The sequence below is a fragment of the Crinia signifera genome, chromosome 6 (assembly GCF_055691185.1).
Source record: "Crinia signifera chromosome 6, ASM5569118v1, whole genome shotgun sequence".
In the NCBI taxonomy this organism is placed as follows: domain Eukaryota; kingdom Metazoa; phylum Chordata; class Amphibia; order Anura; family Myobatrachidae; genus Crinia; species Crinia signifera.
Window position 1 is genome coordinate 13,785,756 of NC_139222.1, and position 24,445 is coordinate 13,810,200.

Sequence of the window (24,445 nt, forward strand, 5' to 3'; positions counted from 1 at the left end):
ATGCCAACCACATTTCTAAGCATCAGCAAGAACAATCAGAGAATATGTGCATTGGGTGGACAAAGCTTTCTCCTTGTATATATTCGCAAGGCCTGAACTATGTTCAACAGAGTGAGATCATCCTGGAGATAGCCCAATGGAGAAAATACCAGAAGGCCAATTTCCTGGTTGATATGGGCATCAGAAACGACCTTTTTGTTTGGAATGAAGAAACCAAACAAGAACCGCTCCATAATCATGAATAATGATATACGGTAACCTGCAAGACAAAAAACCCAACTTAGAAACATGCTAAGCTGAGGCAACGGTTATAGGTTAGAAGACCAGCTTCCAAGTAAACTTAAGGTCCACTGAATCCAAAGATTTAAATGTAGCCTACTTAAGAGACAAGAGATTTAGGTTAAAATCCCTCAGAGCAACCTGTTACATAGTTGGTAGGATTGAATAAAGACTTTCGTCCATCGAGTTCAACCTAGATATTATTATATCTTGTTATAACATTTGCTCCCCCGGTTTATTGTGAGTAGCCCTGGATATCTTCAGCCAATAAGTGTTCGTCAGACCTTGATTTGAACAAGTTAATTGTCGATGCTGACACCACCTCCTTAGGAAGAGAGTTCCAGAGTTTGACTGATCTGACTGTATAGAAATTTCTTCTTCGTACTGTCCGAAATCTTTTCTCTTCTAATCTATACTCATGCCCCCTGGTCCTAGTCTCTAGTCTTGCAGCAAACAGGGTCTGCGATAAATCGTTATATTGTCCCCTGATGTATTTATACATGTTAATCATGTCTCCCCTCAGTCTTCGTTTTTCTAACGTAAATAGCCCTAGTTTCAATAGTCTCTCCACATAGGTTATGACTTCCATCCCTCTTATAAGCTTTGTTGCTCTTCTGTTGACGGAAATGGTGGTTGAACACCTAAAACAAACCTTGTAAGATAGTCCAAACCTATGGAAGAGGAGCCAGATGCCACTTAAAATAAATTGTCTGGGTCAAAATCTGCATAAAGTCCATCTGGTTATAGGGGCAAACATGGGAAGGAACATGAGAACACGTGCCAAGTATAATAAGGGGAATTGCACCCAACAATAAGAATTGATGATGATGACAATCACCGTTATCTGGATGGCTGATGTCTAGGTATCGGCAGTTAATAGGTGCACACCATATGGTTGTCATAAATATGGTCAATAGGTCAACAAAAGCAAAAGGTCGACATGACTGTGGTTCATGAGTTTTGGGGGATTTTTTTAAATATTTCTTAACTTTTCTCATACTTTTCCATCCATATGGACTTTTGTTGGGAATGGTAAAGTGGGGTATACTAGACCGACAATGTCTAGGACAGGGGTGGCCAAACCGGTCCTCGAGATCTACCAACGGTCCACGTTTCCCAGGTTTCCTAGCTGGTGCACAGCTGTAGTCATTACTAACTGTCACATTTTCAAACCTGCTGCATTCATTTCTGCTATAGATCCACAGGTTGCCTGGAAAACCTGCACCGTTGGTAGATCTTGAGGACCGGTTTGGCCACCCCTGGTCTAGGAGGACACCAAAAGATCAACATGCACAAGGTCAACACTGGAAAAAAGTTGACGCGTTAAAAGGTCGATATGAGATTTTCACATTGGTTTGGTTTCAGTGTAGACACCTAAACACCTGGACCCTGTGATCACTATCCAGGGGGTACACTGATTGGGGGTGCTGACAGTGACACCACACCAATGTGGAAAATTCATGTCCACCCTTAATGTGTCAACTTTTTTTTAAGGGTTGACCTTGTGCATGTTGACTTTTTGCCCACAATTGCCGTTAGATAGAACTATGGTGGGCAAGTCCTGCTCATCTAGTAGTAAGGCACCACCTACAAGTCCTCATCTGGTCGACCACGGTACCTGGAAGATACATTTGTAAGAAAACATATACACTCTATAAAGAACACAGACATGTGCCTCTGCAAAGAACGTGAAGACCCGTGTGTGTATATAATAATTTTATTATAAAATGAGTACTTGAGACCTTTATTTTTTCCCTCTTTTCAGGCGCTTGCCCTCAAGCCTTGGAGCTGGCTCTTGGGGCCGCTCCTGCCTACGGGTGAGCCGAGCCGCTGAGGCTGCGGGAGGTGAGGGTGCCGGTGGATCCTGTGGCTCAGGCTCCCCTGCTGCCGATGCCCCACCAAGGCCGTACAGCGCGGGCATACTCAGGCCAGTCATTCTTTTTAAAACAGACGCCATCCCTTCCATGATTACGTTTTGCCTTTCCTGTGCGGAGGCCAGTCTCTCCTGTGCGGTCGCCAACTGCGACAAGCTGGCCCCAACACCTGTGAAGCCAGAAAAACAGCAATATAATTTCACTACATCCAATGACGTGAAAACGGGCAATAAATATCTGGGTATTCACCTTCCAAGGCTTCTGCTTGTCTCTCCTGGAGCGTCAGTTGTTGGCGCTGAATCTCCATGAGGCGGTCATAGTATTCTAGCGCCGCAGCCCTGTCCGACCGGAGCTCCTGGAGGATTTGTGGAGGCCGTGAGGATGTATCGGCAAGCAATGTGGCTGGAGACTCTGGGAGTGGTGGTAGCGGTAGAGGTGGCAGCCAAAGTGGCGGTGGTGATGACGGGCTGTGAGGATCCAGCCTTGGTGATCGCGGGGACTGTTGCTGGTCCTCAACATCTATGGAAATGAGTGAACATGACCCAGATTAAGTTATCCGACTGTTACTGCATAGCGATGGACAAGTGGCTTTCAAAGGACAGGAGTATATTTGAGGGAACAAACATCAAACCACCTGCAGACGCAGCTAAGGTCAACTGCTAAACCTTCCTCCATTGGATAAAGGCTACAATATGAATATATTGGCCATAATCTATCAATATTACTGGGAACACAAGCGCCTGAAGCCAAAGCCTTTACAGCTAGTGTCTCTTGTAGCCATTCATGTCCTCGGAAGTTATATTGGTCATTAAGGTCTGATTCAGTTTAATAATACCCCTTTCACATTGCACCTAATTACCGGGTTCATGCCGGTTTCTTGCCGGTTCGACCTGGTGATTTGTGCGATGTGAAAGGGATCACCGCTTGCAACACAGCAATATGAACCGGGTAAAAAGAAGGGTTCTTACCGGTTCATTGCAGGGTTAATCGGGGCGAGCGAACCATTTCCCGTTCACACTATGGAGGCGGCAGCTCTTGGAGCAGCGCCAGCACTAAGCGCTGCCTCCTCCCCCGCTTCCGATGACGCTCCGCCGTGCCCCCACATGACGTCAGCGATCTGGCAATATTGACTGTTCGCTGATACGATCTGAACAGACCGCACATGCAGGGTCTAACCGGGACTAAACCGTTTCAAAGTCCCGGTGGGACCCTGCATTTGCGGTATAAGAAAAGCCCAAAAAAAGCAAGTAACTTGTTCCTTAGGCTGCGAGTATTGGCAGCCTAGGGAACAGCTCTGAATCAGTCCCTTTGTGTCTAGAACAAACTGCGTTGCCAGGCAAGGCGAGAAACTACATTCATATTGTTTCTGTGCAGGGTAAATACTGTCTGCTTTTGCGTGCAGCCCGCAAATGTTAGACAGCATTATTCCTCCACTGCAATTTGGATTTCAGTTTGAGCACACCCCACCCAAATCAAATTTTGCACGTTACATCTCTCCCCCCCCCCTGCAGTGCAACTTGGTAATTATTGGGTTAACGGGTATCCGAATCGAAGATAGACAGCAGACAGCCAATAGGACAACACCAGATGGTCAACAGTTGACAGGTTCAAAAGGTCAATCATTAAATGGTCAATATGGACGTAGGTCGATTGAGTCAAAAAGTCGTTCGGATCAAAGGGTCAACCCAAAAGTGGTCGACACAGAAAAGGCCGGCACATGCTTTTCAGGTTAGGGGATAGAAACGCGAGGGAGGGTTAAGCTGTGCAAGGAGACGGTTAGGGTTAGGCACCAAGAGGACAATGAGTCAACTTTTTCCGTATTGTCCTTTTGCCAACCTTCTGAAACCATTGACCATGTAATTATGGACCTTCCGACTCCGTTAACCAGTTGATTATTTTAATCCTCACCTTGCTAATGGTTGGAATGTAAGTTGAAGCAGGCAAGGAGAAGGTAAGATACAAGGCCATGCTCCTAAAAGTAAGACGTAATTACGTCATTTAGGGTATTACCTTCAGCCATGCTGTGTTGCAGAGCAGACAGTGGTCTCACAATGTCCCCTCCATCCAACCCCTGAATCTGCTCTTGGTGGATGCAGACCATCGCCCTCTGCTCCAATGGTGTTAGCAGCAGATGGGCAATGGGCACTCCACTGTTCACTCTCATTTGTCTGTGATGCTCCCGGAGTTTCTCCTTAAGGCGGCGCTTGAAGTCCTGCCACCGTTTCTTCACCTCCTCCACGGACCGCGTTATGGGAGCCATTGTGTTGACGTTGTGTGTGATTTGCTGCCAAATGGCCAGCTTGCCTGCCGACGTGAGGCTGCTGCTTGAAGTCATGAGCATGTCCACCACATTGTTCACTAGAATGTCCACCTCCTGATAAGAAAAATTAGGCCGTCTTTTTTTCCCTAATAGATGGCTCGAATGTCTGGAAGAAACCGGGTGGTGGTTGAGGATGACTTGGCTTGACCGGCTTGGTTGCCTGGAAGCATTGGCTTGGGTGGCAAGGCTTTCATGATGTCTTCGCATTTGAGGTCTTCTGTGTTGCAGTGTCGCGTCTCTCCCTGAAAATAGTAAAATTACTTTATCTCTTTCCTTTATGTGCTTACATAATGTAGTTTTGCTTATGGTTTATAAATAATAAAATGCGTACAGGTTTCTTTTTTTTTGACCATGAAGAAACCTAAACACATCTTAGAGCAGCCATGTCAACGGAAATGAAATGTCAACTTGGTTCATTGGCACCTGAGCTACGCCATATTGTCCTCTGTTGTGCCCCATGTGAACCATTTCAGCCAATCACTTTTCAGGACAATTTAAAAGCCATGTACAGCCATATATCAAAGATATTCTTTGACTCGTCTCTCAACAGTTCCCTACATTAAAAGCTATTCTAACCCCCCTGTATTGGTCCAATCTCATGATACGCCAGGCCAAACAAAAATGATGGCCCCAAAAGCCACTTTTGCTAAATTTTGTCCAATTAATGCGCACCATCGGAAAGGGAAGGAATCACCCCCTAGGTACCTTAAATCAGTGCACTTGGCTCAGACAATAGGATAATAAAATATAACTATTATTTGTAGTAAAAAGTGAAAACCAGTGAGCATATAAAAAAAAAAACTATCAGAATAAATTACAAAAATAGGTTAAATATGTCATTTTTGTTATAATAAATTATTGAGTATTACATATAACTTATCACCTACTGTACAGTTGACCTTTTGGATTGACCTAGACCATGTATGGGAAAATTATGGCCCTCCAGCTCTTGTGAAACTACAAGTCCCATCATGCCCTGCCACAGTTTTGCTATTAGGGAATGCTAAAACTATGGCAAGGCATGCTGGGATGTGTAGATTTACAACAGCTGGAAGGCCACAGACATGGTCTAATATACCACACCTGTTGACCAATTTATTGTTTATATTATCATCCGGATCCCCTAGGACCCATTAGGTGGATCACATGGGTGTTACTGTATTGCGCCTTCTGTTATAATTGCTGATTACTCACTTGTGCCAGCGTCTGTAGGCATGCCGTCCTCTGTATACTGCTGGGCACGGATCATGTACATCTCCTCTTCCCCCTCCACATCTTCTATCTTAAAATAGGTCATGTCTTCTCCCTAAATAACCCACAATGCAATAGTAATGTCTGGTTCCAATCCAGGAGATTAAACAGAATAATACCATAGTATAAGACCCACACAGCTACTCTACAAATCATATAGTAAGAAGTCACAATTGTATTTGGTGAGACCCTAAATCCGACTGACCTGGTACTCCTGTGGGATCCTGTGGTTCCGCTCTGCACCGTCCCGGGAATACAGAGGACGGGGACATCTCTCTGGGGTATCTCTGTTACTGGAACCATCTGTAGGAGACACGCAGTGACTGAGGACATGGTATATATGTGATTATCCTGGGAATACAGAGGACGGGGGACATCTCTCTGGGGTATTCCTGTTACTGGGCCCATCTGTAGGAGACACACAGTGACTGAGGAAATGGTATATATGTGATTATCCTGGGAATACAGAGGACGGGGACATCTCTCTGGGGTATCTCTGTTACTGGGCCCATCTGTAGGAGACACACAGTGACTGAGGACATTGTATATATGTGATTATCCTGGGAATACAGAGTACGGGGACATCTCTCTGGGGTATCTATGTTACTGTGCCTACCTGTAGGAGACACGCAGTGACTGAGGGCATAGGCCCCAAAACCCCTATAATGTCTAAGTAACAGATATCTTGTATATGCTTCAACATTTGTAAAAGGGGAACTCGATACGGAACAATCCTGAAAAAGTACCGGGCTCCTGGAAGACTACTTATTGCAATCACATTCCACTTACTGAGAAGCTGCGGACAGATGCTCTTTTAGAAGATCCCAGTTAATACGTACATGTTGTCTTCAGCATGAAGCTAGTATAAAGCCTATGAGAATTTGTGACCCAAGTGTCTCAGTGACTGCCTGAACCAAAAGTAGTAGAGTGTGGGGAGGAGACTGGTCAGATCTCTGGGCAGGTAACACACAGTGACATGATGGGAGGGGGAGAGCAGGAGTATAATAGGGGCTGATGGCTCCTGATGTATGAGATACACCAGAGAGTGTGGGGAGGAGACTGGTCAGATCTCTGGGCTGGTAACACACAGTGACATGATGTGAGGGGAGAGCAGGAGTATAATAGGGGCTGATAGCTCCTGATGTATGAGATACACCAGAGAGTGTGGGGAGGAGACTAGTCAGATCTCTGGACAGGTAACACACAGTGACATGATGTGAGGGGGAGAGCAGGAGTATAATAGGGGCTGATGGCTCCTGATGTATGAGATACACCAGAGAGTGCAGGGAGGAGACTGGTCAGATCTCTGGGCTGGTAACACACAGTGACATGATGTGAGGGGGAGAGCAGGAGTATAATAGGGGCTGATGGCTCCTGATGTATGAGATACACCAGAGGGTGTGGGGAGGAGACTGGTCAGATCTCTGGGCTAGTAACACACAGTGACATGATGTGAGGGGGAGAGCAGGAGTATAATAGGGGCTGATGGCTCCTGATATATGAGATACACCAGGGAGTGTAGGGAGGAGACTGGTCAGACCTCTGGGCTGGTAACACACAGTGACATGATGTGAGGGAGAGCAGGAGTATAATAGGGGCTGACTTCTCCGGAGTCCCCCACTCGGCAGATACATTCCCCTCATTAGTCTGTACTGACAGAGGAGGGTGTAGGATAAGAGGCCGCTGTAGTGACAGAGGAGGGAGCAAGATAAGAGGCTGCTGTAGTGACAGAGGAGGGTGCGGGATAAGAGGCTTCTGTAGTGACAGAGGAGGGTGCGGGATAAGAGGCTGCTGTAGTGACAGAGGAGGGTGTAGGATAAGAAGCTGCTGTAATGACAGAGGAGGGTGCGGGATAAGAGGATGCTGTAGTGACAGAGGAGGATGCGGGATAAGAGGCCGCTGTAGTGACAGAGGAAGGTGCGGGATAAGAGGCTGCTGTAGTGACAGAGGAAGGTGCGGGATAAGAGGCTGCTGTAGTGACAGAGGAGGGTGCGGGATCAGAGGCCACTGTTGTGACAGAGGAGGGTGCAGGATAAGAGGAGGGTGCAGGATAAAAGGCCGCTGTAGTGACAGAGGAAGGTGCGGGATAAGAGGCTGCTGTAGTGACAGAGGAGGGTGCGGGATAAGAGGCCGCTGTAGTGACAGAGGAGAGTGCAGGATAAGAGGCTGCTGTAGTGACAGAGGAGGGTGCGGGATAAGAGGCTGCTGTAGTGACAGAGGAGGGTGTAGGATAAGAGCCTGCTGTAGTGACAGAGGAGGGTGCGGGATAAGAGGCTGCTGTAGTGACAGAGGAGGGTGCGGGATAAGAGGCTGCTGTAGTGACAGAGGAGGGTGCGGGACAGTGGCGTAACTATAGCACCGCAGCCCCCGCGACCGCGGGGGGGGCGCTATGCATGTGCGGGCGCTGCAGTGCTATAGTTACGTTACACCCCGCCGCCCGCCGCACCAACCCCCGCAAACCCCCCCATCCTCAGTCTTTACCTGTGTTCAGTAATCAGTATGCACTGGTCCCGGCTCCCTTCTTCTGCTGAGGACCACCACAAAATGGTCGCCCCCATATAGCACAAAGTTCTCTGAAACTGTCTGCTGTATGGGGGCGGACATTTTGCGGTGGTCCTCATAGCAGAAGAAGGGAGCCGGGATCAGCGCGTACTGAACCTAGGTAAGACTGCGGGGGTTAGTGCGGCGGGCGGAGGGGCGGGTGAGTGGCTGGGCGCCCTCCCTTTAACGGCGCGGGGGGGGGGGGGCGCCCAAAATGTAGTTACGCCGCTGGTGCGGGATAAGAGGCTGCTGTAGTGACATGAGGGTACAGGATAAGTGGCTGCTGTAGTGACAGAGGAGGGTGTGGGATAAGAGGCCGCTGTAGTGACAGAGGAGGGTGCAGGATAAGAGGCCGCTGTAGTGACAGAGGAGGGTGCAGGATAAGAGGCCGCTGTAGTGACAGAGGAGGGTGCAGGATAAGAGGCTGCTGTAGTGACAGAGGAGGGTGCAGGATAAGAGGCCGCTGTAGTGACAGAGGAGGGTGCGGGATAAGAGGCTGCTGTAGTGACAGAGGAGGGTACAGGATAAGAGGCCGCTGTAGTGACAGAGGAGGGTGCGGGATAAAAGGCTGCTGTAGTGACAGAGGAGGGTGCGGGATAAGAGGATGCTGTAGTGACGGAGGAGGGTGCAGGATAAGAGGCCGCTGTAGTGACAGAGGAGGGTGCGGGAAAAGAGGACGCTGTAGTGACAGAGGATGGTGCGGGATAAGAGGCTGCTGTAGTGACAGAGGAGGGTACAGGATAAGAGGCCGCTGTAGTGACAGAGGAGGGTGCGGGATAAGAGGCTGCTGTAGTGACAGAGGAGGGTGCAGGATAAGAGGCCGCTGTAGTAACAGAGGAGGGTGCAGGATAAGAGGCCGCTGTAGTGACAGAGGAGGGTGCGGGATAAGAGGATGCTGTAGTGACAGAGGAGGGTGCAGGATAAGAGGCCGCTGTAGTAACAGAGGAGGGTGCAGGATAAGAGGCCGCTGTAGTGACAGAGGAGGGTGCGGGATAAGAGGCCGCTGTAGTGACAGAGGAGGGTGCGGGATAAGAGGATGCTGTAGTGACAGAGGAGGGTGCAGGATAAGAGGCTGCTGTAGTGACAGAGAAGGGTGCGGGATAAGAGGCTGCTGTAGTGACAGAGGAGGGTGCGGGATAAGAGGCCGCTGTAGTGACAGAGGAAGGTGCGGGATAAGAGTCTGCTGTAGTGACAGAGGAGGGTGCGGGATAAGAGGCTGCTGTAGTGACAGAGGAGGGTATAGGATAAGAGGCCGCTGTAGTGACAGAGGGGGGTGCAGGATAAGAGGCTGCTGTAGTGACAGAGGAGGGTGCAGGATAAGAGGCCGCTGTAGTGACAGAGGAGGGTGCGGGATAAGAGGCTGCTGTAGTGACAGAGGAGGGTGCAGGATAAGAGGCCGCTGTAGTGACAGAGGGGGGTGCAGGATAAGAGGCTGATGTAGTGACAGAGGAGGGTGTAGGATAAGAAGCTGCTGTAGTGACAGAGGAGGGTGCGGGATAAGAGGCTGCTGTAGTGACAGAGGAGGGTGCAGGATAAGAGGCCGCTGTAGTGACAGAGGAGGGTATAGGATAAGAGGCCGCTGTAGTGACAGAGGGGGGTGCAGGATAAGAGGCTGCTGTAGTGACAGAGGAGGGTGTAGGATAAGAAGCTGCTGTAGTGACAGAGGAGGGTGCAGGATAAGAGGCCGCTGTAGTGACAGAGGAGGGTGCGGGATAAGAGGCCGCTGTAGTGACAGAGGGGGGTGCAGGATAAGAGGCTGCTGTAGTGACAGAGGAGGGTGTAGGATAAGAAGCTGCTGTAGTGACAGAGGAGGGTGCAGGATCAGAGGCCACAGTAGTGAATGAGGAGGGTGCAGGATAAGAGGAGGGTGTGGGATAAGAGGCCGCTGTAGTGACAGAGGAGGGTGTAGGATAAGAGGCTGATTTAGTGACAGAGGAGGGTGCAGGATAAGAGGCCGCTGTAGTGACAGAGGAGGGTGCAGGATAAGAGGCCGCTGTAGTGACAGGAGGGTGCGGGATAAGAGGCCGCTGTAGTGACAGAGAAGGGTGCAGGATAAGAGGCTGCTGTAGTGACAGAGGAGGGTATAGGATAAGAGGCCGCTGTAGTGACAGGGGGGGGTGCTGGATAAGAGGCTGCTGTAGTGACAAAGGAGGGTGCGGGATAAGAGGCTGCTGTAGTGACAGAGGAGGGTGCGGGATAAGAGGCTGCTGTAGTGACAGAGGAGGGTGCAGGATAAGAGGCTGCTGTAGTGACAGAGGAGGGTGCAGGATAAGAGGCCGCTGTAGTGACAGAGGAGGGTGTGGGATAAGAGGCCGCTGTAGTGACAGAGGAGGGTGCAGGATAAGAGGCTGCTGTAGTGACAGAGGAGGGTGCGGGATAAGAGGCCGCTGTAGTGACAGAGGAGGGTGCAGGATAAGAGGCCGCTGTAGTGACAGGAGGGTGTGGGATAAGAGGCTGCTGTAGTGACAGAGGAGGGTGCAGGATAAGAGGCTGCTGTACTGACAGAGGAGGGTGTAGGATAAGAGGCTGCTGTAGTGACAGAGGAGGGTGCAGGATAAGAGGCCGCTGTAGTGACAGAGGAGGGTGCAGGATAAGAGGCCGCTGTAGTGACAGAGGAGGGTATAGGATAAGAGGCCGCTGTAGTGACAGAGGGGGGTGCAGGATAAGAGGCTGCTGTAGTGACAGAGGAGGGTGTAGGATAAGAAGCTGCTGTAGTGACAGAGGAGGGTGCAGGATAAGAGGCCGCTGTAGTGACAGAGGAGGGTGCGGGATAAGAGGCCGCTGTAGTGACAGAGGGGGGTGCAGGATAAGAGGCTGCTGTAGTGACAGAGGAGGGTGTAGGATAAGAAGCTGCTGTAGTGACAGAGGAGGGTGCAGGATCAGAGGCCACAGTAGTGAATGAGGAGGGTGCAGGATAAGAGGAGGGTGTGGGATAAGAGGCCGCTGTAGTGACAGAGGAGGGTGTAGGATAAGAGGCTGATTTAGTGACAGAGGAGGGTGCAGGATAAGAGGCCGCTGTAGTGACAGAGGAGGGTGCAGGATAAGAGGCCGCTGTAGTGACAGGAGGGTGCGGGATAAGAGGCCGCTGTAGTGACAGAGAAGGGTGCAGGATAAGAGGCTGCTGTAGTGACAGAGGAGGGTATAGGATAAGAGGCCGCTGTAGTGACAGGGGGGGGTGCTGGATAAGAGGCTGCTGTAGTGACAAAGGAGGGTGCGGGATAAGAGGCTGCTGTAGTGACAGAGGAGGGTGCGGGATAAGAGGCTGCTGTAGTGACAGAGGAGGGTGCAGGATAAGAGGCTGCTGTAGTGACAGAGGAGGGTGCAGGATAAGAGGCCGCTGTAGTGACAGAGGAGGGTGTGGGATAAGAGGCCGCTGTAGTGACAGAGGAGGGTGCAGGATAAGAGGCTGCTGTAGTGACAGAGGAGGGTGCGGGATAAGAGGCCGCTGTAGTGACAGAGGAGGGTGCAGGATAAGAGGCCGCTGTAGTGACAGGAGGGTGTGGGATAAGAGGCTGCTGTAGTGACAGAGGAGGGTGCAGGATAAGAGGCTGCTGTACTGACAGAGGAGGGTGTAGGATAAGAGGCTGCTGTAGTGACAGAGGAGGGTGCAGGATAAGAGGCCGCTGTAGTGACAGAGGAGGGTGCGGGATAAGAGGCTGCTGTAGTGACAGAGGAGGGTGCGGGATAAGAGGCTGCTGTAGTGACAGAGGAGGGTGTAGGATAAGAGGCTGCTGTAGTGACAGAGGAGGGTGCAGGATAAGAGGCTGCTGTAGTGACAGAGGAGGGTGCGGGATAAGAGGCCGCTGTAGTGACAGAGAAGGGTGCAGGATAAGAGGACGCTGTAGTGACAGAGGAGGGTGCGGGATAAGAGGCTGCTGTAGTGACAGAGGAGGGTGCGGGATAAGAGGCTGCTGTAGTGAAAGAGGAGGGTGCGGGATAAGAGGCTGCTGTACTGACAGAGGAGGGTGCAGGATAAGAGGCCGCTGTAGTGACAGGAGGGTGTGGGATAAGAGGCCGCTGTAGTGACAGAGGAGGGTGCGGGATAAGAGGCTGCTGTAGTGACAGAGGAGGGTGCAGGATAAGAGGCTGCAGTAGTGACAGAGGAGGGTGCAGGATAAGAGGCTGCTGTAGTGACAGAGGAGGGTGCAGGATAAGAGGCCGCTGTAGTGACAGAGGAGGGTGCGGGATAAGAGGCCGCTGTAGTGACAGAGGAGGGTGCGGGATAAGAGGCCGCTGTAGTGACAGAGGAGGGTGCGGGATAAGAGGCCGCTGTAGTGACAGAGGAGGGTGCGGGATAAGAGGCCGCTGTAGTGACAGAGGAGGGTGCGGGATAAGAGGCCGCTGTAGTGACAGAGGAGGGTGCGGGATAAGAGGCCGCTGTAGTGACAGAGGAGGGTGCGGGATAAGAGGCTGCTGTAGTGACAGAGGAGGGTGCAGGATAAGAGGCTGCAGTAGTGACAGAGGAGGGTGCGGGATAAGAGGCCGCTGTAGTGACAGAGGAGGGTGCGGGATAAGAGGCCGCTGTAGTGACAGAGGAGGGTGCGGGATAAGAGGCCGCTGTAGTGACAGAGGAGGGTGCGGGATAAGAGGCCGCTGTAGTGACAGAGGAGGGTGCGGGATAAGAGGCTGCTGTAGTGACAGAGGGGGGTGCAGGATAAGAGGGCGCTGTAGTGACAGAGGAGGGTGCGGGATAAGAGGCTGCTGTAGTGACAGAGGAGGGTGCGGGATAAGAGGCCGCTGTAGTGACAGAGGAGGGTGCAGGATAAGAGGCTGCTGCAGTGACAGAGGAGGGTGCAGGATAAGAGGCCGCTGTAGTGACAGAGGAGGGTGCAGGATAAGAGGCCGCTGTAGTGACAGAGGAGGGTGCGGGATAAGAGGCCGCTGTAGTGACAGAACAAGGAGAATATGTGGCTCTCTGTAATAGGTGATTATTACTCACCTGTGCTGAGATCCGTAGGGATTTCGTCATCCTTACACTGCTGGTCACCCATCACATATGATTCATCTTCATCTTCCTCTATTACTTCTACTTTAAAATCATTCAGATATTCACCCTGACACACAACAAATAAATGAACACTTCAATACATTAACAATTATATTTAATTGAGACTATCAATGACAGTGTAATTGTGTCAGAGACAGCTGCTGTACATTTGGTATCTTTGATATTTGGAGAAACTGTCATCTACCTGATACTCCTGTTGGGTCCTGTGATTATCCTGGGAATACAGAGGATGGGGACATCTCTCTGGGGTATTTTTGTCATTGGGCCCATCTGTAGGAGACACACAGTGACTGAGGACATATATAGATATCAGATGATGAGTGTACCTAGCAGATCTTCAAAATTACTCTCTCATTTAACAAGAAATAAATGTTGTCTCTTACCTAGTGATGTAAGGGTCCGGTGATTCTTCACCAGCATGTCCATGTACAGACCCTTATCTTCTATATACTTCTCCTTCTGCATGGAGAGACAGACAGTGACATCCTGACACCTTATAGGAACCTGACACACACAATGTTACAGTCATCACCCAGATACATCCCCGGTGTTACTGTATAATGTCCCATTCCCAGCAGTCACCTCTCCGGTCACATCCCCCGGTGTTACTGTATAACGTCCCATTCCCAGCAGTCACCTCTCCGGTCACATCCCCGGTGTTATTGTATAACGTCCCATTCCCAGCAGTCACCTCTCCTGTCACATCCCCCGGTGTTACTGTATAACATCCCATTCCCAGCAGTCACCTCTCCGGTCACATCCCCCGGTGTTACTGTATAATGCCCCATTCCCAGCAGTCACCTCTCCGGTCACATCCCCCGGTGTTACTGTATAATGTCCCATTCCCAGCAGTCACCTCTCCGGTCACATCCCCCCGTGTTACTGTATAATGTCCCATTCCCAGCAGTCACCTCTCCGGTCACATCCCCTGGTGTTACTGTATAATATCCCATTCCCAGCAGTCACCTCTCCAGTCACATCCCCCGGTGTTACTATATAACGTCCCATTCCCAGCAGTCACCTCTCCGGTCACATACCCCGGTGTTACTGTATAACGTTCCATTCCCAGCAGTCACCTCTCCGGTCACATCCCCCGGTGTTACGGTATAACGTCCCATTCCCAGCAGTCACCTCTCCTGTCACATCCCCCGGTGTTACTGTATAACGTCCCATTCCCAGCAGTCACCTCTCCGGCCACATCCCCCGGTGTTACTGTATAACATCCCATTCCCAGCAGTCACCTCTCCGGTCACATACCCCGGTGTTACTGTATAACGTCCCATTCCCAGCAGTCACCTCTCCGGTCACATCCCCCGGTGTTACTGTATAACGTCCCATTCCCAGCAGTCACCTCTCCGGTCACATGCCCCGGTGTTACTGTATAACGTCCCATTCCCAGCAGTCACCTCTCTGGTCACATCCCCCGGTGTTACTGTATAACGTCCCATTCCCAGCAGTCACCTCCCCGGTCACATACCCCGGTGTTACTGTATAACGTCCCATTCCCAGCAGTCACCTCTCCGGTCACATCCCCCGGTGTTACTGTATAACGTCCCATTCCCAGCAGTCACCTCTCCGGTCACATCCCCCGGTGTTACTGAATAACGTCCCATTCCCAGCAGTCACCTCTCCGGTCACATGCCCCGGTGTTACTGTATAACGTCCCATTCCCAGCAGTCACCTCTCTGGTCACATCCCCCGGTGTTACTGTATAACGTCCCATTCCCAGCAGCCACCTCTCCGGTCACATCCCCCGGTGTTACTGTATAACGCCCCATTCCCAGCAGTCACCTCTCCGGTCACATCCCCCGGTGTTACTGTATAACGTCCCATTCCCAGCAGTCACCTCTCCGGTCACATCCCCCGGTGTTCCTGTATAACATCCCATTCCCAGCAGTCACCTCTCCGGTCACATCCCCCGGTGTTACTGTATAACGTCCCATTCCCAGCAGTCACCTCTCCGGTCACATGCCCCGGTGTTACTGTATAACGTCCCATTCCCAGCAGTCACCTCTCTGGTCACATCCCCCGGTGTTACTGTATAACGCCCCATTCCCAGCAGTCACCTCTCCGGTCACATCCCCCGGTGTTACTGTATAACGTCCCATTCCCAGCAGTCACCTCTCCGGTCACATCCCCCGGTGTTCCTGTATAACATCCCATTCCCAGCAGTCACCTCTCCGGTCACATCCCCCGGTGTTACTGTATAACGTCCCATTCCCAGCAGTCACCTCTCCGGTCACATCCCCTGGTGTTACTGTATAATGCCCCCATTCCCAGCAGTCACCTCTCTGGTCACATCCCCCGGTGTTACTGTATAACGCCCCATTCCCAGCAGGCACCTCTCCGGTCACATCCCCCGGGGTCACTGTATAATATCCCATTCCCAGCAGTCACCTCTCCGGTCACATCCTCGGTGTTACTGTATAACGTCCCATTCCCAGCAGTCACCTCTCCGGTCACATCCCCCGGTGTTACTGTATAACATCCCATTCCCAGCAGTCACCTCTCCGGTCACATCCCCCGGTGTTACTGTATAACGTCCCATTCCCAGCAGTCACCTCTCCGGTCACATCCCCCGGTGTTCCTGTATAACATCCCATTCCCAGCAGTCACCTCTCCGGTCACATCCCCCGGTGTTACTGTATAACGTCCCATTCCCAGCAGTCACCTCTCCGGTCACATCCCCTGGTGTTACTGTATAATGCCCCCATTCCCAGCAGTCACCTCTCTGGTCACATCCCCCGGTGTTACTGTATAACGCCCCATTCCCAGCAGGCACCTCTCCGGTCACATCCCCCGGGGTCACTGTATAATATCCCATTCCCAGCAGTCACCTCTCCGGTCACATCCTCGGTGTTACTGTATAACGTCCCATTCCCAGCAGTCACCTCTCCGGTCACATCCCCCGGTGTTACTGTATAACATCCCATTCCCAGCAGTCACCTCTCCGGTCACATCCCTGGTGTTACTGTATAACATCCCATTCCCAGCAGTCACCTCTCCTGTCACACCCCCCGGTGTTACTGTATAACGTCCCATTCCCAGCAGTCACCTCTCCGGTCACATCCCCCGGTGTTACTGTATAACGTCCCATTCCCAGCAGTCACCTCTCCGGTCACATCCCCCGGTGTTACTGTATAACGTCCCATTCCCAGCAGTCACCTCTCCTGTCACATCCCCCGGTGTTACTGTATAACGTCCCATTCCCAGCAGTCACCTCTCCTGTCACATCCCCCGGTGTTACTGTATAACGTCCCATTCCAAGCAGTCACCTCTCCGGTCACATCCCCGGTGTTACTGTATAACGTCCCATTCCCAGCAGTCACCTCTCCGGTCTCATCCCCCGGTGGTACTGTATAACGTCCCATTCCCAGCAGTCACCTCTCCGGTCACATCCCCTGGTGTTACTGTATAACGTCCCATTCCCAGCAGTCACCTCTCCGGTCACATCCCCCGAAGTTACTGTATAATGTCCCATTCCCAGCGGTCACCTCTCCGGTCACATCCCCCGGTGTTACTGTATAATGTCCCATTTCCAGCGGTCACCTCTCCGGTCACATCCCCCGGTGTTACTGTATAATGTCCCATTCCCAGCAGTCACCTCTCCGGTCACCTCCCCCAGTGTTACTGTATAATGTCCCATTCCCAGCAGTGACCTCTCCTGTCACATCCCCCAGTGTTATTGTATAATATCCCATTCCCAGCAGTCACCTCTCCGGTCACATCCCCGGTGTTACTGTATAATGTCCCATTCCCAGCAGTCACCTCTCTGGTCACATCCCCGGTGTTACTGTATAATGTCCTATTCCCAGCGGTTACATCCCCAGGTGTTACTGTATAATGTCCCATTCCCAGCAGTCACCTCTCCGGTCACATCCCCCGGTGTTACTGTATAATGTCTCATTCCCAGCAGTCACCTCTCTGGTCACATCCCCCGGTGTTACTGTATAACGTCCCATTCCCAGCAGTCACCTCTCCGGTCACATACCCCGGTGTTACTGTATAACATCCCATTCCCAGCAGTCACCTCTCCGGTCACATCCCCGGTGTTACTGTATAACGTCCCATTCCCAGCAGTCACCTCTCCGGTCACATCCCCCGATGTTACTGTATAACGTCCCATTCCCAGCAGTCACCTCTCCGGTCACATCCCCGGTGTTATTGTATAACGTCCCATTCCCAGCAGTCACCTCTCTGGTCACATCCCCCGGTGTTACTGTATAATGTCCTATTCCCAGCGGTTACATCCCCAGGTGTTACTGTATAATGTCCCATTCCCAGCAGTCACCTCTCCGGTCACATCCCCGGTGTTATTGTATAACGCCCCATTCCCAGCAGTCACCTCTCCGGTCACATCCCCCAGTGTTACTGTATAATGTCCTATTCCCAGCGGTTACATCCCCAGGTGTTACTGTATAATGTCCCATTCCCAGCAGTCACCTCTCCTGTCACATCCCCCGGTGTTACTGTATAACGTCCCATTCCCAGCAGTCACCTCTCCGGTCACATCCCCCGGTGTTACTGTATAATGCCCCATTCCCAGCAGTCACCTCTCCGGTCACATCCCTGGTGTTACTGTATAACGTCCCATTCCCAGCAGTCACCTCTCCGGTCACATCCCCCGGTGTTACTGTATAATGTCTCATTCCCAGCAGTCACCTCTCTGGTCACATCCCCCGGTGTTACTGTATAACGCCCCATTCCCAGCAGTCACCTCTCCGGTCACATCCCCCGGTGTTACTGTATAACGTCCCATTCCCAGCAGTCACCTCTCCGGTCACATCCCCCGGTGTTACTGTATAACATCCCATTCCCAGCAGTCACCTCTCCGGTCACATCCCCCGATGTTACTGTATAACGTCCCATTCCCAGCAGTCACCTCTCCGGTCACATCCCCGGTGTTATTGTATAACGTCCCATTCCCAGCAGTCACCTCTCCTGTCACATCCCCCGGTGTTACTGTATAACATCCCATTCCCAGCAGTCACCTCTCCGGTCACATCCCCCCGGTGTTACTGTATAATGCCCCATTCCCAGCAGTCACCTCTCCGGTCACATCCCTGGTGTTACTGTATAACGTCCCATTCCCAGCAGTCACCTCTCCGGTCACATCCCCCGGTGTTACTGTATAATGTCTCATTCCCAGCAGTCACCTCTCTGGTCACATCCCCCGGTGTTACTGTATAACATCCCATTCCCAGCAGTCACCTCTCCGGTCACATCCCCCGGTGTTACTGTATAACATCCCATTCCCAGCAGTCACCTCTCCGGTCACATCCCCCGGTGTTACTGTATAATGCCCCATTCCCAGCAGTCACCTCTCCGGTCACATCCCTGGTGTTACTGTATAACGTCCCATTCCCAGCAGTCACCTCTCCGGTCACATCCCCCGGTGTTACTGTATAATGTCTCATTCCCAGCAGTCACCTCTCCGGTCACATCCCCCGATGTTACTGTATAACGTCCCATTCCCAGCAGTCACCTCTCCTGTCACATACCCCGGTGTTACTGTATAATGTCCCATTCCCAGCAGTCACCTCTCCGGTCACATCCCCCCGGTGTTACTGTATAACGTCCCATTCCCAGCAGTCACCTCTCCGGTCACATCCCCCAGTGTTACTTTATATCGTCCCATTCCCAGCAGTCACCTCTCCGGTCACATCCCCCGATGTTACTGTATAACGTCCCATTCCCAGCAGTCACCTCTCCGGTCACATCCCCGGTGTTATTGTATAACGTCCCATTCCCAGCAGTCACCTCTCCGGTCACATCCCCTGGTGTTACTGTATAACGTCCCATTCCCAGCAGTCACCTCTCCGGTCACATCCCCCGGTGTTACTGTATAACATCCCATTCCCAGCAGTCACCTCTCCGGTCACATCCCCCGATGTTACTGTATAACGTCCCATTCCCAGCAGTCACCTCTCCAGTCACATCCCCGGTGTTATTGTATAACGTCCCATTCCCAGCAGTCACCTCTCCTGTCACATCCCCCGGTGTTACTGTATAACGTCCCATTCCCAGCAGTCACCTCTCCGGTCACATCCCCCGGTGTTACTGTATAATGCCCCATTCCCAGCAGTCACCTCTCCGGTCACATCCCTGGTGTTACTGTATAACGTCCCATTCCCAGCAGTCACCTCTCCGGTCACATCCCCCGGTGTTACTGTATAATGTCTCATTCCCAGCAGTCACCTCTCTGGTCACATCCCCCGGTGTTACTGTATAACATCCCATTCCCAGCAGTCACCTCTCCGGTCACATCCCCCGGTGTTACTGTATAACATCCCATTCCCAGCAGTCACCTCTCCGGTCACATCCCCCGGTGTTACTGTATAATGTCCCATTCCCAGCAGTCACCTCTCCTGTCACATCCCCCGGTGTTACTGTATAACGTCCCATTCCCAGCAGTCACCTCTCCGGTCACATCCCCCGGTGTTACTGTATAATGCCCCATTCCCAGCAGTCACCTCTCCGGTCACATCCCTGGTGTTACTGTATAACGTCCCATTCCCAGCAGTCACCTCTCCGGTCACATCCCCCGGTGTTACTGTATAATGTCTCATTCCCAGCAGTCACCTCTCCGGTCACATCCCCCGATGTTACTGTATAACGTCCCATTCCCAGCAGTCACCTCTCCGGTCACATCCCCCAGTGTTACTATATAATGTCCCATTCCCAGCAGTCACCTCTCCGGTCACATCCCCCGGTGTTACTGTATAATGTCCCATTCCCAGCAGTCACCTCTCCGGTCACATCCCCCGGTGTTACTGTATAATGTCCCATTCCCAGCAGTCACCTCTCCGGTCACATCCCCCCGGTGTTACTGTATAACGTCCCATTCCCAGCAGTCACCTCTCCGGTCACATCCCCCAGTGTTACTTTATATCGTCCCATTCCCAGCAGTCACCTCTCCGGTCACATCCCCCGGTGTTACTGTATAATGTCCCATTCCCAGCAGTCACCTCTCCGGTCACATCCCCGGTGTTATTGTATAACGTCCCATTCCCAGCAGTCACCTCTCCGGTCACATCCCCTGGTGTTACTGTATAATGTCCCATTCCCAGCAGTCACCTCTCCGGTCACATCCCCCGATGTTACTGTATAACGTCCCATTCCCAGCAGTCACCTCTCCGGTCACATCCCCGGTGTTATTGTATAACGTCCTATTCCCAGCAGTCACCTCTCCGGTCACATCCCCTGGTGTTACTGTATAATGTCCCATTCCCAGCAGTCACCTCTCCGGTCACATCCCCCGGTGTTACTGTATAACGCCCCATTCCCAGCAGTCACCTCTCCAGCCACATCCCCCGGTGTTACTGTATAACGTCCCATTCCCAGCAGTCACCTCTCCGGTCACATCCCCCGGTGTTACTGTATAACGTCTCATTCCCAGCAGTCACCTCTCTGGTCACATCCCCCGGTGTTACTGTATAACATCCCATTCCCAGCAGTCACCTCTCCGGTCACATCCCCCGGTGTTACTGTATAACATCCCATTCCCAGCAGTCACCTCTCCGGTCACATCCCCCGGTGTTACTGTATAATGTCCCATTCCCAGCAGTCACCTCTCCTGTCACATCCCCCGGTGTTACTGTATAACGTCCCATTCCCAGCAGTCACCTCTCCGGTCACATCCCCCGGTGTTACTGTATAATGCCCCATTCCCAGCAGTCACCTCTCCGGTCACATCCCTGGTGTTACTGTATAACGTCCCATTCCCAGCAGTCACCTCTCCGGTCACATCCCCCGGTGTTACTGTATAATGTCTCATTCCCAGCAGTCACCTCTCCGGTCACATCCCCCGATGTTACTGTATAACGTCCCATTCCCAGCAGTCACCTCTCCGGTCACATCCCCCGGTGTTACTATATAATGTCCCATTCCCAGCAGTCACCTCTCCGGTCACATCCCCCGGTGTTACTGTATAATGTCCCATTCCCAGCAGTCACCTCTCCGGTCACATCCCCCGGTGTTACTGTATAATGTCCCATTCCCAGCAGTCACCTCTCCGGTCACATCCCCCCGGTGTTACTGTATAACGTCCCATTCCCAGCAGTCACCTCTCCGGTCACATCCCCCAGTGTTACTTTATATAGTCCCATTCCCAGCAGTCACCTCTCCGGTCACATCCCCCGATGTTACTGTATAACGTCCCATTCCCAGCAGTCACCTCTCCGGTCACATTCCCCGGTGTTACTGTATAATGTCCCATTCCCAGCAGTCACCTCTCCGGTCACATCCCCCGGTGTTACTGTATAATGTCCCATTCCCAGCAGTCACCTCTCCGGTCACATCCCCGGTGTTATTGTATAACGTCCCATTCCCAGCAGTCACCTCTCCGGTCACATCCCCTGGTGTTACTGTATAATGTCCCATTCCCAGCAGTCACCTCTCCGGTCACATCCCCCGATGTTACTGTATAACGTCCCATTCCCAGCAGTCACCTCTCCGGTCACATCCCCGGTGTTATTGTATAACGTCCCATTCCCAGCAGTCACCTCTCCGGTCACATCCCCTGGTGTTACTGTATAATGTCCCATTCCCAGCAGTCACCTCTCCGGTCACATCCCCCGGTGTTACTGTATAATGTCCCATTCCCAGCAGTCACCTCTCCGGTCACATCCCCGGTGTTATTGTATAACGTCCCATTCCAAGCAGTCACCTCTCCGGTCACATCCCCTGGTGTTACTGTATAATGTCCCATTCCCAGCAGTCACCTCTCCGGTCACATCCCCCGGTGTTACTGTATAACGTCCCATTCCCAGCAGTCACCTCTCCGGTCACATCCCCCGATGTTACTGTATAACGTCCCATTCCCAGCAGTCACCTCTCCGGTCACATCCCCGGTGTTACTGTAAAACGTCCTATTCCCAGCAGTCACCTCTCCGGTCACATCCCCCGGTGTTACTGTATAACGCCCCATACCCAGCAGTCACCTCTCTAGTCAGCAGCTGGATGATCTCGTTGGCGAGTCCCAGGATCTTCTGGTCACCGTTGCTCTAATGTGCCAGTGAGTGAGGTGGAGGCACCGTGTTGGGGCTCTGGGTCCTCCTGACACACAGGCACACCAACTGGGTGTCACATGCTCACTGGATCTCTGTAATACTACCGTGTAATCCTGTGTACTGAGAGAAGATCCGGTACAAGGTAAATGAAGTTCCACTTTTTTTATTTAGTTTTTGTATTTAAAGGTTATTTCTGCAAAATAAACAAATCGGATTTGCTTTATAAGTAAAACCACAATACAATGGGGAAAATTGATGAAGATGTTGGTTTTTCTATGGGCAACCAATCAGATACTATCCATTATCTTCTAGAAGGTGCTAAATAAAAAAGAATATTCTGATTGGTTGCCCATAGGAACATCCCATGTGAAACAGAAGTCCCATCTTAGTAAATTTCTCCCCATGATATCTATATAAAGGATGTCAGTAGAACATTGGCCTAGATATACTACAGGTTATTCTCAGATTACAAAAAAATAAAGAAACATTGCGCTATGTGGCGGGACTGTGGAGGCTATGTGAAGGTTGTGGGGTTGGAATGTGGAGGCTATGTGGTGGCCATAAGGAGGTTCTGAGGTGGGAATGTGGTGGCCATATGGAGGTTGTGAGGTGGGAATGTGGAGGCTATGTGGTAGCAATATGGAGGGTGTGAGGTGGGAATGTGGTGGCCATATGTAGGATGTGAGGTGGGAATGTGGAGGCCATATGTAGGATGTGAGGTGGGAATGTGGAGGCCATATGTAGGATGTGAGGTGGGAATGTGGATGCTGTGTGGAGGCCATATGTAGGATGTGAGGTGGGAATGTGGATGCTGTGTGGAGGCCATATGTAGGATGTGAAGTGGGAATGTGGAGGTTGTGTGGTGGTCATATGGAGGTTGTGTGGTAGGAATGTGGAGGTTGCGAGGAAGGAATGTGGAGGCTGTGTGGTGGGAATGTGGTGGCCATATGGAGGGTGTGAGGTGGGAATGTTGAGGTTGTGTGGTTGCGATATGGAGGCTGTGAAGTGAGAATGTGGAGGCTGTGTGGTGGCCATATGGAGGTTGTGAGGTGGAAATGGGGAGACTGTGTGGTGGCCATAAGAAGGGTGCAAGATGGGAATGTGGCGGCTATATGGAAGTTGTGAGGTGGGAATGTAGAGGCTATGTGGTGGCCATATTGAGGTTGTGAGGTGGGAATGTAGAGGCTATGTGGTGGCCATGCAAAGTTTGAAAGGTGAGAATGTGGAAGTTGAGGGGTGGCTATATCATGGTTGCCTACCTGACCCTCTCCTTCAGGGAGAAAATGCTATGTTCCTGGTAATGTATGATTGCCATCACCTGTGGTGACGCCTTTCTTTTCAATTACCTAGCTCCCCACAGGTGCTGGCAATCATACATTATAGCTGTGTACACACGGTACACTTGAAGCTGAGCGACCATATTGGCAGCAATTGGAGTGTGCACCAGCGATAAATCGCCGGGTGCGCCCCCCCCCCCCCCGTTTTCAGCCCCTGAATGGTGGTTGGTCGGAGGAGCATGCTCCTCCAAACAGCGACTTCCCCCGGCAGTGTGACATTTTCATCTGGTCGCAGATGAAAACGGGACACTGAGCAATATGATTGCCAGTGACATATTGCCCAGTGTGTACGCACCTTAACAGGGAAGTCCAGGAACAGAGCATTTTCTCCCTGAAGGAGAGGGTCAGGTAGGCAGCCCTGCTATAAAGTGGACTTCAGGAGGAACTCAGGTGTGTAAATTACATGGGCACCAAGCATTATTATAAAGCAGCCATTAGTAGCTGGGCATGATGAGTGGGGACAAGGGGTGGTAATTATTATGAGGTTGCCAGGCTAGAATCATGAGGAGAAGAGGGGGAGGCACAGCCCCGCAATTACTACATCCCCGCCCGTCTGTGCCCATCTCACAGGGGTCACCCTGCACCCAGATAACTCATAGAGCTGATCCCCTCCTATCCATGTCATCCGCTTTTCTACCATTATATCTCTTTGTAAACATAGTGACTTACCCCCCTGCCAGATACTTCCTCCTCCTCTCACCCGGAAGTTCTTGCGCTCCACGCGTCCGGCCGTGCGTTCCAGGGCCCTGTGCGTTCCACAGATTTCCGGGTTGTGCGGTCCACCATACTGTCGGAATGTGCGGTCCACCAGACTTCCTGGTTTC

At 51.7% G+C, this 24,445-nt stretch overlaps 1 protein-coding gene across 1 annotated transcript; it reads right to left on the minus strand.

Annotated features, from left to right (window-relative positions):
* Positions 1-1,970: 1,970 nt before the first annotated feature.
* Positions 1,971-24,438, minus strand: LOC146010090 (uncharacterized). The gene is made up of 10 exons (XM_083150992.1): positions 24,291-24,438; positions 22,216-22,404; positions 13,657-13,732; positions 13,458-13,543; positions 13,205-13,319; positions 5,930-6,027; positions 5,668-5,779; positions 4,164-4,715; positions 2,403-2,672; positions 1,971-2,322 (listed from the first exon to the last, which is right to left on the minus strand). Exons 3-10 carry the CDS (start codon positions 13,697-13,699, stop codon positions 2,024-2,026), a joined length of 1,575 nt encoding a protein of 524 aa, XP_083007118.1. The 5' UTR covers positions 13,700-13,732; positions 22,216-22,404; positions 24,291-24,438; the 3' UTR covers positions 1,971-2,023.
* Between the last annotated feature and the right edge of the window lie 7 nt (positions 24,439-24,445).